The sequence below is a fragment of the Pelobates fuscus genome, chromosome 8, assembly GCF_036172605.1.
Source record: "Pelobates fuscus isolate aPelFus1 chromosome 8, aPelFus1.pri, whole genome shotgun sequence".
NCBI classification, from domain to species: Eukaryota; Metazoa; Chordata; class Amphibia; order Anura; family Pelobatidae; genus Pelobates; species Pelobates fuscus.
In genome coordinates, this window is record NC_086324.1 from 9,888,912 (window position 1) to 9,908,448 (window position 19,537).

At 36.5% G+C, this 19,537-nt stretch overlaps 1 protein-coding gene across 1 annotated transcript in view; it reads left to right on the forward strand.

The window, feature by feature from the left end:
* The window catches only part of CNTNAP5 (contactin associated protein family member 5), a 355,606-nt gene that overhangs the window by 154,301 nt on the left and 181,768 nt on the right, over window positions 1–19,537 (forward strand). Inside the window, exons 6-7 of the mRNA XM_063429233.1 lie at window positions 6,823–7,007; window positions 13,217–13,360. Of these exons, the coding sequence (XP_063285303.1) occupies window positions 6,823–7,007; window positions 13,217–13,360 (329 nt within the window). The remainder of the gene's footprint in view (window positions 1–6,822; window positions 7,008–13,216; window positions 13,361–19,537) is intronic.

The window sequence follows — 19,537 nt, forward strand, 5'->3', positions numbered from 1 at the left end:
CAATTAATTGTCATTTATATAGCGCTCTTTCTGCTCCTTCTAAATACTGTGTATTTTGTTTCCGTGTGACCTATTTTAAAGCTATGGCACATAATACATCTGCATTCAAACCACTCATCGCAAAGTTCAGGCAAAACATTTAAACTTTATTCCTGGTAATTAAAAATTAAAATACTAGAACTGCGCGGCAAAAAGAATTGCAAAATATCAGCAAAACATGGGTTAGAAAAAAGAGAAAAGAGTGAGACTTACTTTTGGTCGACAAGACGCTCTCCCAAAAGCTAATCCCATTTTCCCACTTTGTTAAAAGGTACCCATAAAGTGCCTAATAAGTGTCCAATGTATTATGTTTTTAACATTACATAATAATGAAAGAAACACTCTAAGCACCATACCACTGCAGCCTGCTGTAGTGGTTATGGTGCCTGGTGTGCCCTGACTCCCTCCCAAGGTAACTAGCCAATGAATGTGGATTGGCTGACATTGCTCATCTGATGGCATGGCTTAGCTCAGGAGGCTGCAACATGTGCCTGGCCGACCCGAATAAGTTATCAAAGGACTCCTTACTCTTGGAGGGCACCAGGACACACAATGTACCAGAACCACTACAGTGGTTGTAGTGGTTATGGAGTGTTGCAGTTTTCCTTTAAAAGGTTTAGTCACACAAAACAGTACAATATTACTTCTCTGTTTAACTGAATTGTCAAATGGTTAGTAAAAGCACAGATTGTGTGTGGTCATTTTTCATTTATTAAGCAGTCTATATAAAATCTATATATAATTGATTTGCAGTGACTTAGTCACTCGTACAACTTGGCTAAGCATGAAGAGCAGCACAGTTTCAAACTGCAGTCAGTCCACACGTCGATGATTATCACAAGCTTTTTATTGTACGAAATGTAGTCAGATTCTAAGTATAACATAACGAACATTCACAAAGTTCCAATTTACAGCTTTCTCAACTGGTTCAGTTTTTTAAGCCTGTTTTGGGTGCAATTTGCTTGTACCATCGTACAGTGTAAATTCTCACTTATTTAGTACTGAGCCCGGTGGAGCCCAGCTTGTTACATTTAATAGGAAATTAATGAAGCAATGTGATCGGGACAGCCAAGTCAATCACATTGACATAATCTGTCATGTTGCTGTGAACATACGGTCACCGGATCTCACATTTTTCAGTCAACACTCAGTCACAGAACTGGGAGCATAACATGCTTTCTTTTAGGATTTGTTTTTTCTTTGTAATATTGCAACAGGACATTTTATTTTCCCCAAATAATCAGTGCAAATGTTGTAACTAAAAAGGTCCTGTACGTTGTGGTAACTGCACAAAGAATGCAAGTGAACAAGTACCATTGCGTTTGTATGTATATGTGTGTGTTTGTGTGTGTGTGTGTGTGTGTGTGTAAGGATTCAAAACTGTACATTATATATTATTATTGTTTTATATATATATATTTTATTTTTGGTTTCTTTTCTTTGTTTGCACATATCATGATTCGTGTCACATTACAATAGTGGAAAAGTATAAAACAACATAACGTTACACATTATCATATAGTTTCACAATATTAGTAACATTGGTGTATGGTCTAAGTCATGTTATCATTTTTCACAACTAGTTGGGTATGTATTCACTGCAGGGCCGGATTAACATAGGGGCTGATGGAGCTGCAGCTCCAGGCCCAGGCCCATGGAATAGGCCCATTGGTTTTAAAAAAAAAAAAAAAAAATTTTTTTTTTTTACATTTTTTTTTTTACACACTACTCTTAGGGTTGCCAGATATTTCTCATGTATTTCTTAGGGTTTCCAGGTATTTCTCAGACGTATTTCTCAGGTATTTGAGGCTGCCTAGCTGGTGCCGGTATTGCAGTAATACCGGCAACACAAATGTCTGTCTCAGTATAAACATAGATTATTCTGCAATACCAGCGCCGGCCAGTAGGGGTCGCTGTTTGTGTGGAGAGAGGCAGTGATAAGAAGTTACGGCATCTCCCTCCCTGCCTCTCTCTACTCACTGATCCGCGGGGGAGCAGCTCTGCACAGAGAGTCCAGACAGCAGCTCCGAGACATGGGGACGCTGAGACATTGGGACACTGGGGAACATGGGGACCCTGAGCATGGACGTCCGCAGGAATTTTTCCGTGGGGGGGGGGGCATAATTGTAATGACATCCATGCCTGGCCCCTTTTTGACAGTGTCATGAAAAGGAAGGAGCATAGTCATTTTCACATAAAGCAAGGATGAATAGCGTTTTCACAACTATGGTGTCAGGAATATATGTTTGTATTCCTGACACTATAGTGTTCCTTTCATCAAATTACAGGAACATTCTGGTCACCATAACAACTTTATCTAAATGAAAATGCTGTGATGCAAAGAGGCCCCTGCGTGCTCTTTCTTTGAAGGGGTGACACTGCTCTCAAATGGTTTACCCCCAAAGGCTTCCTTCAGCTCCAGATCTCCAGGTCGCTCAGTGGTATTCGACTTCTGAAACAGAGTGTCAGGAAGTGCAGATTGACGTTGGGCATGGGTGCTGCAGATTGGCTAGAGTGGTCAGCTGACACTCTAAGCCAATCGCTAGTTCCCGATTCATAAAAATGTTTTAGCCAACAATGTTTTAGCCAATCAGCGGCACCCCTGCCCAGCGGCCCTCTGTGTTTCCTGACACTCAGTAAATAAAAGTGAACACATTAACACTGATATTGTTTCCTGTTCCCTCTTCCTACTCCTTTCTGCCCCTTCCTACTCCTTGCAGACCCTTCCTTCTCCTTCCTGCCCCTTGCTGCCCCTTGCTGCCCCTTCCTACTCCTTGCTGCCCCTTCCTGCTCCATGCTGCCTCTTCCTACTCCTTGCTGCCTCTTCCTACTCCTTGGTGACCCCTCCTGCTCCTTGCAGACTGTCCCTACCCCTTCCTGCACCCCCTTCCTATTCCTTGCTGACCCCTCCTGCCTCTTGCAGACCCCTCCTGCTCCTTGCTGACCCCTCCTGCTCCTTGCTGCTCCTTCTACTTTACCCTCCTGCTCCATGAAAACCTTTCGACCCCTTATTGCTTCTTGCTGCCCCTTTCTATTCCTTGCTGACCCCTGCTGCCCCTTGCAGAACCTTTCTGCTCCTTCTACTTTACCTTCCTCTATGCGGAAGGCTGCCTTTGTGCTGCTCCCCTGCGGTTTCAGTCATGAGAGAGAGGCAGGGATTAGCTGTAGCTTTCTGCCTTTCTCAATTCACAGCGCCACCTACTGGCCAGCGCTGGTATTGCACTGTATTCTCACACTAAAATGAAAAATAGCAGCACAAGCTGAAAAATCCGGGGGGGGGCAAGTACCCCCCTTTACCCCCCCCCCATTCGAACGCCCATGACCCTGAGACACTAGGGACACAGTGGCCCCATGTCTCCCAGTGGCCCCTAGTCTGTGTCCCCATGTCTCCCAGCCACTGTCCCTAGTGGCTCAGTGTCCCCATGTCTCTCAGTGTCCCCATGTCTCTAAGTGTCCCCTAGTGTCCTAGTGACATCAGGACACTGGGAGACATGAGGACACAGACTCTAAGGGACACTGGGAGACATGGGGATACAAACACTAGGGGACACTGGGCGACATGGGGACACTGAAAGGCTTGGAGACACAGGGAGACATGGGGACACTGGGTGACTTTGAGACATAGGAGACATAGGAGACATGGCAGTGTCCCCATGTCTCCCAGCCAGTGTCCCTAGTATCTCAGTATCCCCATGTGTCCCTGGTGTCTCTCAGTGTCTGTAGTGTGCCAGTGTCCCTAGTGTCTCAGTGTTCCCTAGACTCCCAAAGTCCCCTAGTCTCCCAATGTCTCTGTGTCCCCATGTCTCCTAGTGTCTCAGTGTCCCCTAGTATAAAAGAAAAAATCTCAGGCACTCACTGTGATAGATTTAGGCAGGTTTATTGGACACCGCAACGTTTCGACCTGTACCCAGGTCTTTATCAAGTCTCCAATGTCTCCTATGTATCAGTGTCCCCTATGTCAGTGTCTCAGTGCCCCATGTCTCTATGTGCCCGTAGTGTCTCTGTGCCCGTCGTGTCTCTGTGCCCATAGTGTCTCTGTGCCCGTAGTGTCTCTGTGCCCGTAGTGTCTCTGTGCCCGTAGTGTCTGTGTCCCCTAGTATAAAAGAAAAAAATCTCAGGCACTCACTGTGATAGCTTTAAGCAGGTTTATTGGACACCGCAACATTTTGACCTGTACCCAGGTTTTTATCAAGTCTCCAGTGTCCCCTATATATAACAGTGGCTCAGTGCCCCATGTCTCCCCGTGTCCCCTCGTGTCTGTCACCCAGTGTCCCCAAGAGTCTCAGATTTCCCAGGTCTCCCAGTGACATAGGGACACTGGGAGACACCGAGGACACAAACACTAAGGGACTGGGAGACATAGGGACACAGACATTCCCCCTTTTTGTGTATGTTCGCCCTTTCAGCCGTTCTGGTTAGGTGATTTGTGTCAGTAGCCCACCATTTTACCGCATCCATAGACTTCCTGCTTTACTGGACACTGCTGTTAGGGGGTATGGGTTTACTTGAAAGATGAAAGCATGAGATTAGCAAAGGGTATGTGTTTTCTCATAGTTGCATCCTATGAGTTTCCCTACAGCATCATCTCCATCAGATACATGACGCTTAGGAGGTAGGACTGTTTTAGTGTTTTTGGTCAATATGATTTTGTAATTAGGCCCATCATAATTATCAGCACCAGGCCCACTGGGCTCTTAATCCGGCCCTGATTCACTGTTGCCCCAAATCTCTTGGGTGTGGGGATGTCATATCCTGACTCCTGTGCAATGAGTGTTCATGGTGTCATTGTGTTTCCAACATACTAAAATAATAACATTATAAAATAATAACATAATGTAATTTATATTTTGAAACTGAGAAAACCGCCCATGGTCCGATCATTGCTGTCACATCACATCACCACTGCATACACTATATCCTGCCCCTGTCACATCCAACAAATCAGTGTGTCTGTGCTCTGAGATGGTCTTGCGTACCCTTCAAGAAGTGTTTCCATGGTTGCCATATGTCTGTATATCTATGGTATTTATCTAGGGACCCCCATCTTAGTTCCTCCATCCCATGGAAGTGTTCGATTTTTAAGTACCAGTCTTTCCCAGAGGGTAATGCCTTCGATTTCCAGTTGCTCACTATGATACATTTAGCTGCTGTCAGCATGAAGTAAATTAGGGAATGCTTGAATCGTCTTTGTGGGATTTTGAAATGGTATAGGAGGAGTGCCTCTGGATTGAAAGGTATGTTTATGTTTGTCACCAGGGTTGTACATTATATATTATGGGAAAATAATGCCATCGAGAGGTTTCAGAGACATCATAATAAACCACAAGACTAAAATACGAGTGTTTTATAAATGTCTCCAGAACCACACAATGACATTATTTCCCCTTAACACACAATTCACTATTGTGTTTTTCTATTACATGATATTATTTGGTTAGAGTTAGTGTTAGTGTTAGTGTAAGGGCTAATATGTAATGCAGGGGTTAATGGTTAGTGTAGTGTGTGGGTTAATGTTTATTGGCATTATTAGGGCAGTGTAGGGGTTAATATTTAAGTCATAGAGTAGCATACTGTAGTATAATATTAAGATGCGGTTTTATTGCAAAGTCTGCCTTAGAAAACACATGAGGTTAGTGGGAGTTACAGTAGAGGGGGTGGTGGCATTTCAGGTGCCATCATTAAAAATGCAGCAAGTATTACTTGGAAGGGCAACTCCCATTAATTCACTAATCTTGAGAAAAATACAACATGCGTGACTTAATTCTACTTGATAAAGTTTTTGCACCAATAAAGCTACTATTTGTTATACCGGAGTGCCTGAACCGGTATTTATTCTGCACATCTTGGATATATACGCACACACATTTAAATATATACAATCCCAATTTTTTATTTAAATGCTTTTGTTTATATATTGTTTTTTTATTTAGAATTGTCATCGCTCATTAACACAGTATGTGAAGTCAATGGAATATCGTTTTTTTTGCTTGTTATATGTTTGTCTTGAACACTCACACATTCTGACATTTAGAATTTAGAGATCAGATTGCCTAATGAAGTTATATACAGGACAGAAGTGTATTACTGGTGTGAGTGGCTGGACTTCATGTGGAACCTAGAAAAGCGAAACAGCCTGCAAGCAGAGACAGAGACAGGTCAAAGTCGAAGGAGCACAGAGTGTTAATGTAACAGCTATAACAAGTTGAGGTCAATCATAAGAGAGAACAATAAAGTCATGATCTAAACCAAATGTCAAAATACCAGAATATTCAGTACAAACAGGAACACTCTCTGGTAACTAGAGACCACATCAGGGCAATGATTAGTTTGTGATGTGGGCTTAATAGCCTGTTGTGGAATATCATTGGTTGACCTTCAATAAAGGACCCTAGGATGTGCGTGACCAGTGTTGAGGGAATGATGTGTAGTTGCAATGCTCCGGCTATATGTATTGCCCATAATGGAGAACTTTGCATCAGAAATGGGACCAGAATGATACACAGTGTCATGTGTGGAACATTGGTGGCAAAGTGGAATCGAAGTAGAGAATAACGTGACTGTGATAAACACCTGAAGTAAAGAGAAACAGGATTCGTAGATTATAACACAGCTAACATGGCATCTTTTAACATCTTGATACATCAGAATTATACTGGTGTAGGATCATTAAATTAGCATTTTTGAAAGCTTTAGGTATTTTAGATTCTTTTTATTTATGAATGTAACATAAATGATGTTAAGGTATTTTGATCAGTAATATGTATTTCTCTCAATCATTGGCAGGTGATGCAAAGTTGCGTTTTGGAAATACCCACACAATGGTGACGTTAGGAAGCCTTCTAGATGACCAGCACTGGCATTCGGTCACCATAGACAGATTCAACAAGCAAGTTAACTTCACCGTCGACAAATATACTCAGCATTTCCGAACAAAAGGCGACTCAGATGATTTGGATATCGATTACGAGGTGTGTTTATCATATTTACAAATGTGTTGTGTGCAGCTGAAATTGCAATGCCAAATATACAGTCACTCTGCTATATACAATGAATACACCCCAAATATCCTTAACCCCTTAAGACAGCAGCCAAATGTACAAGTTGTGATCAAAACAAAACGTAAACAAAACCTGGCATTTGCGCTATATGTCTGTCCAACCGCGATTCACCTCTTTCATATTAAATGCACCCACACTTATTATATATCATTTTATTTAAGGAAAACAGGGATTTCATTTTATATCAAATATTTAGGTATGGAACATAATTTAATATGAATAAAACATAAAAAAATGGGAGAAAATAAGATTTTTTTACATTTTCTTAGTTCAACGTGACATTTTAACTGTGAATGTCAAAATACTGTTTGCTTTTACTGCAATAAAATGCACATATTTGTATTCAGCGCTGTCTCACGTCTAAAACAGTACCCCCTATGTACAGGCTTTACGGTGTTTTGGGAAGTTACAGGGTCAAGTATGGCGTATTACATTTTTCAGTTTTTTCACATTGAAATTCACCAGATTGGTTATGTTGCCTTTGAGACAATATGGTAGCCCAGGAATAAGAATTACCCCCATGATGGCTTACCATTTGCAAAAGTAGACAACCCAGGGTATTGCAAATGGGGTATGTCCAGTATTTTTTCGTAGTCACTTGGTCACAAACACTGGCCAAAGTTAGTGTTAATATTTGAAAATGCAAAAAACTAATTTGAACGCCAATTTTGGCCAGGGTTTGAGACAAAGTTGCTACTAAAAAAGACTGAACATAACCCATTTGCAATACCCTGGGTTGTCTACTATTGCAAATGGTATGCCATCATGTGAGTAATGAAATGCAAGCCTTATATTTGACTCTGTAACTTTTGAAAACACCATAAAACCTGTACATGAGGGGTACTGTTATACTCGAGAGACTTCGCTGAACCCAAATATTAGTGTTTCAAAACAGTAAAACATATCACAACAATTATATCGTCAGTGTAAGTGCCATTTGTTTGTGAAAAATGCAAAAAATTTCACTGTCACTGAAGATATCATCATTGTAATACATTTTACTGTTTTGAAACACTAATCTTTGTGTTCAGCGAAGTCTTCCAAGTAAAACAGTACCCCCCCCCCCCCCCCCCCCATACAGGTTTTATGGTGTCTTGGAAAGTTACAGGGTTAAATATAGTGATAGCAAATTAAATTCCCTGAACTTTCGACCTGGGTTGTCAGGCATGTCCTGCAAATTGTAATTAATAAAATGACTTAATTATGTAAAATTATTACATAAATATATACGTAGAATTATTATATATATATGTATATTTATATATGTGTATATATATGTATATAGTTACATAGTTACATAGTTACATAGCTGAAAAGAGACTTGCGTCCATCAAGTTCAGCCTTCCTCATATATGCTTTTGCTGTTGATCCAAAAGAAGGCAAAAAACCCAGTCTGAAGCGCTTCCAATTTTGCAACAAAATAGGAAAAAAATTCCTTCTTGACCCCAAAATAGCAGTCAGATGTCTCCTTGGATCAAGCAGCTATTACCCCACTAAGTAGAAATTATATCCCTGTATGTTATGTTTTTGCACGTATTTATCCAACTGCAGTTTAAACATCTGTATAGACTCTGACAAAACCACCTCTTCAGGCAAAGAATTCCATATCCTTATTGCTCTTACTGTAAAAAAACCTTTTCTTTGCCTTAGATGAAATCTCCTTTCTTCAAGCCTAAATGTGTGACCTCGTGTCCTATGTATAGCCCTGTTTATGAATAGATTTCCAGATAATGGTTTGTACTGGCCCTGAATATATATTTTTTTAAATTATTTTTATTTCTATATAGGTATATATATAGTGATATATACGTATATACTTTTGTATATAGATATATATATTATTTTGTTCTACATGTATTTTGATATCAATATATATACATTAATTTTAAAATACAGTAAAAATTAAATTACACATGTATATATATATATTTTATTTATTTATTTTTTATTATTTTTTTATTTTATTTTTTAACATATTCACATATTTATTTATTTTTTATTATATATAAATATATATATATAATGAAAATTATTATATATATATATATATTTAATCAATATCATTGTACGTGCATTTTGATATTAATATATATACAATTATGTATATATTAATATTAAAATACACTTAGACAGTGTATGTGTATTTATGTGTATGTGTGTATATGTGTATATATATATATATATATATATACTTAGATCATATATATATATATAATCAATATATATATATATATATTATTTAAGTATATATTATTTAATTTTACACTGTTTCAACGGTTTTTATTTTATTTTCAGACAGCAGGGGGAGTACCTGTCATTACAGGCACTGCCCCTGCTGGCAATGCCTTGGACGGCTATGCCGTCCATGTGATCGCGAGGTCCTCGCAAGGACCTCATGATCACATGGCCCATGGGGGGCAAAGAGGATGGAGGGGGACTCCCTGGGCTCCCAGGTAAGTCCTCATACCGTGATCGCCGGCGTGGGATCACCGGCGACCGGGTAAGTACATACCCCGCGGTGTTTAGAGCCATCAAAATTGGGAAGGCATAGAATGCCCTGCGGTCTTAAAGGGTTAATGACAATTTTTCCTTAGCTGTCCAAAATTAATACATCCTTTGATTAAATATTACAATATACGGTCTACAAATTCATTTCTCAGAAACATATTATATATCTATAACCCAAAAATTGTCCTTGTCGCCCTAGCATTGGAAAAATGCAATTAGGAGTTCGCAAAAAAATCCCCAAGCCTGTTTAACTGGAGTTTTGTTCCAAATTAGATATTTTTGTTTTAGTGCTGGCTCTCAGTTTATCCCAGTTGCTTTGTCAAAACATCCCTGTGTATTTCTTGATTACAATTTTGCAATTCAGAGAAGCATGAAGACCAGTTAAGGTAACTGTGGTTTTATAGAAGATTAGTAAATTAATAACACAGTTACACATATGGCAGTGTTTTCTTGATTTCCTTTTACAAGCCCCATAAAACACAATAAATTCTGTGTTTTATTTCCAACCAACTATGGTCTTAACACATCACAGTGGCTCCAAACAAATAATGATTATGGTTGTATTATGTGAACACATTTTACTACCTTTAAACAACAAAAGTCATCTTATTTTATTACTAAAACGTTAAAAATAGAGTGGGTTCAGATTAAAAATGTTTTGGTATTTGAAAGACACAAAATGTGTTCTAAACAAGTGGTTTTAACCCAGATGTGTTCTAGCTCCTGAACTATCCCACCATTACATCACACCATTCATTACCCACTTGTACAATAAGTCTAACAGTCCCCCCCAAAAAAATATTATAGAATTAATAAAGCCATACATTATATCCATCTGGAGGATAAGCAGCATAGCATTTTTCTATCCAAGTCATGACTTTCTCTTTACCTTTCAACACATAATGAGACATTTTGACATACTGTAAATCTTAATCAAGCGAAATGCGTGTGGGATGCTTTTCTTGGCCTGTTGGCTAAGAGAGGTTGGCAAATAGACAGTATGGAAATGGTTTTACACCAGGTATAGGCAACTTTAGATGTTGTGGATAATATCTCCACAATGCTTTGGCCGCAATATGGCTGTAAGAGCATTATGGGAGATTTAGTCCAAAACATTTGGAGTGTCAAAGGCTTCCTACCCCTTTTTATACCATTTGCCACTTTAATAACTGACACAATGTGAGTTTTATTTGTGTTGTTATACTGTAGCAGACTACTTTTGACAAGGATTGTTTATAACCTGAATGATCATATAGGGCTGGTTTCTATTTGGCCAGCAGTAATAGGCTTTCACGACATTACACATAGTATTTTATATTTGTAGTTTTTATTTATTGATTTGTAAATTTACAGTTGCGTTTTAATGTCTATTTGTACCATTCCCGATCTGGCAGCCTTTTTTCTTTTATGTTTCACTTTAGAACCTGTATGTAGCTTCTCTTCTGTGACGACCCACTGATGCAATGTATAAACAACAGTTTTATTCAATGCATAGTTTGAATTTTCCTTAGTTTTAATAGATAATGAGCCATTTTGACCTATTGTTGGTTTTTATCAAATCTTAGAAACTGTTTATCAAAAGTAGTGTTGATGAAGCCATGCCAACAAATAAGGTAACATTTTGATTTTTACATGTCATTATTGAGCTTTATCTGATAAAACTTAGCTTTATATATATCTATATAGTGGCAGTCTATTTTCTTCTTCAACATGGTAAAAAAAAATTGGCTACTTCTTTATAACAATGCCCATGCCTTATCAGAATATACTGCAGGAGCCATGCAGGGGCAAACTTGGCTACACCGGCCATCATAGTGTGTTTGGTGTAATCTCATGAAGATTGCATTAGTGGGACAGATGATCATTCTTCAGTAATTCAATAATGTGATACACACTTCAAAGGTGTACAAGAACATTTAAAGATATCTTTATCCCATTCAAGGCAGAAGCCAGAGTTTATGTCACTTTCTTTCTTCATCAGGTAAAAACTATCAAATAACAATCTAGACCAGGTATAGGCAATCTTCGGCACTCCAGATGTTGTGGACTACATCCCCCATAATGTTCTTACACCTATAATATTAGCAAAGCATCATGGAAGTTGTAGACCAGAACATCTGGAGTGCCGAAGGTTGCCTATCCCTGATCTAGACCATCATTCTATAGAACATAAATTAGAAGAAGACATTCTCAGTGTTCCACATCTTTGTGATGTATTTGACCATTCTATTGTATGATAGCAAATGTTTCCATGTTAAAAAAAAATCTGTCCAATGTAAAACATTGAGAGTAATAAGAATAAACATTGTTACTGCTTTAGTTTGAGTAAATTTAGCTATTTGGATATAATTTGGTCAAATCTGGTGTTTAGTAAATAACCCTTTGAATGTAAAAAGTACAGTCAACTATTTATTTTTCATGCATTTTGTAAAATTTACATTACTGGTAGGAATACAGTAAATGGGTTACATAATTCTAATGGATGAAAAATATTATCAAGAGATTTCCACAACTGTTTAATGCAATATTTACAGAGGAGGTGTAACTGACCTGATTTTAAGATGCATTTTGCATAAATACTGGAAAAATGCCAGGGTTGGATAAATAAAGACATTAGATAAAGATTGAGAGAATTGTGCATGCATGGTGAGATTTACTAGTCAGACCTGCGCTATCAGAACGTAGCATGAATATACAGATTCAATGTAATAAATTACCTGGCGTAAAGCTTTCAAAGTAATGACGATATTAGCTACACCAGGCCAGTCCTATATTCATCAAAGGGATTCTGACAAACGGCTGTCACTACTTTGCCGAAAGCGAGATTACATTTGCGTTATCAATTAGTCAAATTGAAGGCTTAGCGACAGCCATTAAAAGTAATGACAGATAAAAAGAATAAAAGATAGCGATGCAGCCAGTCCTAAATGAACACAGAATAACATATATTGTAACACATTAAAAAAAAATACTTAACTGTAAAAACATACTAATACAGTACCTTAAATTAACATCTCATTTTAAAATGTTTTTAATAGGAAGCTATAGTCCACAAAATAGCAATCGCTGTTTCAGGACTATGGGTTGCCTTTTGTCCACCTCCCTTCTATCCACTCCTGGCCCTTGGACTCCTCTGTCGCAGCCTTGAGCCTCACCTCCATTGATATAAACCACTAGGTTGAAATATATACTCATATTTACTAAAACAACCTGACCAATACTCCAAATTAGTCGAAATAGAAAAAGCATGCCACAAAAGGTGGGTGCATGCAAGGTGTAATAAAGGTTTTAAAGATAATGCAATTTGTGATTATGCTAAAAAAAATTTACTGTAATATAGTTGTAATATCTTGAATTTCAATGTCTCAAAGTTTCAAGTTGCAAGCGCATATAGTTAAAATGGAAACAAACTCCCTCTTTACACACAAGGACTATGGTTGGAAACATAATAAAGGATTTATAAGAATTTGGAGCATGTTCTGTTTACTGTGTTCCATAAATGACATTTAATACAGTACATTTTTTAGCATTCCTATATTGACATGCATACCATGCTGCTATGTACAGAAATAGAAATAAAGCAAATTATGATTTATTTTTATTTCCCAAAGTTCAGCTTTGGAGGGATTCCAGTGCCAGGAAAACCAGGGACGTTTCTGAAAAGGAATTTTCATGGCTGCATGGAGAATCTGTATTACAATGGAGTGAATATTATTGATCTGGCCAAGAGACGCAAACCGCAGATCAACATTGTGGTAAGTAAATAATGGTTTATTTTCTACCATTATTGCAGTTATTCCTACATATTGCACAGTTTGTTAGCTCTTACCACAATATATCCAACAGTATCTCTTTCTCCTTCCTCCCGCTTCACACTCTCACTTTATACCCCCATCTGTTTTATATTTTCCTTAATATCCCCTTTCTATTTCATTCTGAATGTGAATTTTCTTATTTGTTATCAAAATGACTTACCAAGGTGTATGTGTGTACAATCATGTTTGTGATTGTGTTCATGTTCCATGACCTCTGGCCCACCTCCAGGTACGTCTGGTGCAACTAGAAACTCGATAAAATATCTCTTGGCATTAGACTCACGGATTCAGTTTTGTCTGAAACACAATTTGGCTGAATTTGGGACAATCAGGTATTTGACTGAATTGTGAAACCAAACTTTTATCCGAATTTTGAATCAATCAAATAACTGAGCTGTTACGGTTGATTCGGGATTTGGTTTCCAATGCCTGATACTTGTAGTTAACAATAACTGTGACTAATTTACAGTTTAAGAGTTGTTGGTCGTTATTTTTTTTTGAGGGGGGGGAGGGGGGGAGCTACTAAGGCACCTTTATTCTAGGATTTCCCAGACAATTTTCAGCTGAACTGAAATTTTGTTTTGACACACAAATCTTTCAATCTGTTTTTTTTTTTTTTTATTTGTCTGAATTATTTTGAAAGAACTGAAGTTTTGTCATGCAAAACATCTTGGTGACGGAGGTTATAGGGTTAACCTAATATACATGAACGGATTCATATAATGTCCACCAATCGTATGGTGACACGTAAATAGGGGGCGTAATCTGTTCGTTTTGGCGCGAACAGGACCTACACGCCCCCAACCATCATTGGTACAATTAATTCATAAATTAGCCTCTGCTAGACAAGTATCACTGTTTAGCCTCAGATGAAGGCGCCTCAGCAGCGCCGAAACGCACGTCAGGCAGTTTTGTAGAAAGTCGTTCTTGATTATTTATTTCAGCCGTTATAGCTTAGTCTTTGACCGAGGGTCATGCTGGGGGGATCCTTGAGTTGATGGGGAGTTAATCACCACCATGGATTTAATGTAGGGTAGACATTTTCTCTTCATAGTATCCCCTCGGACTCGGCCTCCCTCCAGGCAGCATATGTGGCTTACGATTGTACTGCATGCAATTAGATTTATCCAGTTATGGGTAGTGGCCACATTGTATCATTCTATCGCTGTTTGTAGCAAGTATAGGAGGGTTTCCCTTTCATTATGAGATATCTTGCTACATATTTCGACTTTATGCTGTTCCACTCTTTTTATCTCTAGCAGTTCATTTATATTATAGCCTAGTAGAGTTCCTAAGTAGTATTTTTCATGCAGAGGGAACTGGAGTGCATTAATGGGGGCAACTATAAACTTCGTCTATATTTATCTAAGATGAGAGTTTTCAAAGCAAGTAGCAGTTGCTCCAAATGTCTAAGCTGCGGCATTTGTGTTTAGGATATCAATAATTTCCCCATGTGGTTACTGGGTTTCTTAGAGTGGTTATACCATTGGGATGTATACCCTACACAAGAGATATTTTGCTATTTTCTTTTGCCTGTCTGCTATTTTTAGTTAATTTTTTAATTTTGAGTTTACGTTATTAGTATTGGTATTTTATCTTAATAATCATTAAAAGTTATGTTTTAAACATATACTGAATTTGACAAGGGACTTCCTATTCTTCCCTTAGGTCTTTTTCTTTTTGAAGTACACGCATATGTGAGGGTTATCCCCTATAAGGCCGTCCCTGACACACGCTAAGCTAGTTAGGGGTTTCTAGTTTTCTACTCTGTTTAGCTCAAGAAATCTAACATAACTTACTACTGAGGAACTTCCTGCTTTCAAGAGATGGTGAAGGAGGTAGGGAATGGGTTTTGGCAGATTCCGGTAAGAAATGAGAGGGCACCAGGGCACTCATGATACCAAAGCCACTACAGTGAGATATATATTGGCTATGGTGTCTGGAGTGTTCCTTTGAGAGCACAGTGACATCTTAACATCTTGTTTAGCATCATGGGAAAGTCCATAATATCTACAGTGTCAAAATCTAGAGAAAGAACATTGTCCAAAAGGTTGCAATCTATTTTTAATACTCTCTACAAAAACTAATTTGCAAGATTTCACATTTTCCACACAGCGTGTAAAGGGTCTTTTGCGTCCCCTTGATTAATGCAATAAAGTTTAGGTGACATCAACTGTAGTCGTTTTGTTAATGAGATCAACAACACCCCGGGGACTAATATCTTGCTGATCTCTGATGAACATAATAACTATGTGCAAATTAATATATTTTAAGTGTTGTCATTGTATGAGAATATTTGCATAAACAATTTTGTAATATATCTTTTAAATGGACCATCTTGCATTTATGTAGTGGACATGGTCTGCAGACACAAAGTAGATATATTTATGGCAGGCTAATAATATTCATTACTTCATTAGAACAATTCTCGCATCTCTTATTTTAATGCAGTGTTTCATTGATTTGGATTCCCTGCGGCTGGATATTCAAAGGACTAAGAATTACTAGTTATAATTGGATAGCGCACAATACAGCTTCATGTTGTAGCCAGCGTCCAGATTTTAGAACATAGCCTTCGAATAACGGAGAACGTAGACCAGATTTAGGCCAGCTGATGGAAATACAAGACCAATTGCTAAATGTAGTGATAATTACCCAGAATTGGCCTGCAAATTCCATAAAACAGTTTGGTTGGTACAGATTTTCAAGCAAACTGTTGCCAATTATAATACAAATTGTCATTTTACTTCATCTTAGAAAACGTTAACTCCACATAGGGATCCAATATACACAAATAAATAAAACTCTGCAATTTTATATCATTTTTTTTTATATATTTATATTATTTATTCAATTATTCAATTTTCTTTTGCCTGTCAATCAATTTCTACGGTTGTTTTGATCTTAAATATGTAATTCCACTGATAATTGGAATTCAGAATTAAGCGACAAACCCTACATAAGGAAAGTGTATTGTAATTGTTGTCCTGTATAAAATGCAGCAATGTCGTATATGAATGGCCACATATTTTAACTCCAAGTTCAAAGTAAATATAGTTTGAGAACATTTTGGTAGCTGTGAAAGTGCTTCTCTTCTCTGCACTGATGATACATCATAAAATATGTACCCAATTTAAATAGCAATTTATGATTTAAAGTTCCCTGTTACTGCAAAATCCATTCAGATATCTAAAAGGGAATATGAGAATGAAGCTATCACCAATTTGTAGAGAAATGTTCCTGATATCGCAGGACGCCAGGCAATCTCACAAACAGTGGGAGTGCATGCAATCTTGGCGGTAATAGACAGGTAGATTTTTTTTTCTTTCCTTTTCAGTTACAAGCTGAAACTTTCAATTACAGCATCAGAACAAATATATAAATATATATACATGTATACACATAAAGGCAGCGCACTGGGCATGGGGACAAATAATAGACCATTTTAATGTTATGTTAAAGGGTGGGGGGGAGATTTATTTCTTTATTCAGTATTTTCTATCAGAGATAGCTCCTGTTTTAGTATAGAAGGTCAACAAATAACATCTCTAATAGTTTAAAAATATCCATCCTTACACATCTTTTACCAATATGGTAATCCATACATTTTTATCTGACAATGTAGCTCACACTGGCTTAAACCAACTAACCAGAAGCTAACTGTCTACGTGTTATGCTAACAATTTTTTTTAATGTATTTTATTATATGAAGTCTGGTATAAGCAATAATAATACCATACCCATAATTTCCATTTCCAGACTGTCTACACATTTAATGAACTGTAATTACTTTTTTAATTTTTTTATTTCTTTGCCACTCGTTGTGTAGTTAGTCGTAAGACCCTGTTAAAGAGGTTCCTCTAGATATGAGAAGTACGTTATCTGTGCACCCTGTTATTCTCAGAACACGGTGTGATTTATGAATTTGGAAAACAGATCTACTCACTAAAAACAAAAAAAGCTCAATGCCATGGGTTAAATCTCACCAGGAGCAACTCTGAAAACACAACTGCAAATGCTGTTATTTTTCCAGTGTGACAATATCACAATCATCTATACTGAATAAAAATAAAAATCTTATTTATAATTAAGTTGTGGCATGCATTATTATTATTATTATTATTATTATTATTATTATTATTATTATTATTATTATTATTATTATTATTATAATGAAGTTGCGGCATGCATTATTATATTATTATTATTATTATTATTATTATTATTATTATTATTATAATGAAGTTGCGGCATGCATTATTATATTATTATTATTATTATTATTATTATTATTATTATTATAATGAAGTTGCGGCATACATTATTATATTATTATTATTATTATTATTATTATTATTATTATTATCATTATTATGAAGTTGCGGCATGCATTATTATATTATTATTAATATTATTATTATTATTATTATTATTATTATTATGAAGTTGCGGCATACATTATTATATTATTATTATTATTATTATTATTATTATAATGAAGTTGCGGCATGCATTATTATATTATTATTATTATTATTATTATTATTATTATTATTATTATTATGAAGTTGCGGCATGCATTATTATATTATTATTATTATTATTATTATTATTATAATGAAGTTGCGGCATGCATTATTATATTATTATTATTATTATTATTATTATTATTATAATGAAGTTGCGGCATGCATTATTATATTATTATTATTATTATTATTATTATTATTATTATTATTATTATTATTATTATTATGAAGTTGCGGCATGCATTATTATATTATTATTATTATTATTATAATGAAGTTGCGCCATACATTATTATATTATTATTATTATTATTATTATTATTATTATTATTATTATAATGAAGTTGCGGCATGCATTATTATATTATTATTAATATTATTATTATTATAATGAAGTTGCGGCATGCAACCTCTACATTATTATATTTACTCTAAACCTTTTGTGGCACACTTAGCATGGAGATAGTGATATTTAGAGACAAAGATGAAGTTTAGAAAAAAAAACAGAGGGGAGGAAACCAGTGTGGAGCCTTTCAAATTATATAATTTATTTCTGGTTTCTTTCTAAGGTCTTTTAAGAAAGAATTAAACAAAAATTATCTTATTTGTGATTCGGTCAGATTCTAGATTACTAATTTTTTTTTTTTACTTGTGGATTTGATTTGGTTTCAAAAATTAGAGCCAAAGGGCCATAAATAATTCCCTTGTTAACCCATTTGGAAAAAAATGTGTTTCTTACTACAGACACTTACGTGTGCATGCACACTGCTTTCACAAACTGCTCTCAGCATACGCAGAATTGCTGTTCAGTAAACAGATCTTATCCAGACCGATCCAGTTTCTTTTCTTCTTTACCATTAAGCACAACGTATTTTACTGTGGTAAGGGCTAAATGGAGTGAGTCTGAGTTGCCTTTATAAAGATACATAATTATTTTTGTCAAAGCAGCAGGAAGCAACATGGAGTTTAGTTCAATGGTAGGGTTATAGATTATGAAAGGGTTTGACCCAACTGAGCTGTATATGCTCTGTTTCACTTGGCTTGCTGGGATTTTGCTCTGTCTCAATATACAGGTAGGTTGAAGGAATCTACCAACTGTACAGACTGACAGTGTGTTAACTTACCTGCTACACACCAGATTCTACTCTCTGTGTTAGTCTAATGTAATATTTACATCAAGCTCTTCTATATTTACGATATCTTAAAACAATGTTCCATTAAATTTCACAATAGATTTTATTGACTCCTACCCTATTTATCTCCACTGAAATGTTCCTAAATCCTTATCCTGAATCAATGTTCCGGTGATATTCTGTACCATAGAGTTTCCTTGGCTCTGAAGTTGAATTTCTGCTTGTAGCACTCTTTCACTGACACTGTTGATCTACCCACTGGCTAGTGTCTCAGACAGTGAATGATGTACATGCTGATGTTGGAACACAAGTTTGACACTGTGACCTTGATGACAATTAACACCCAATCTCCTGAACACCTGTAACTCACTGAATATTTTTATATGTTATTGAAAACTATATGACATCATCTATCTATTTTTTCTATTTATTTCATGAAATATAATTATATATTT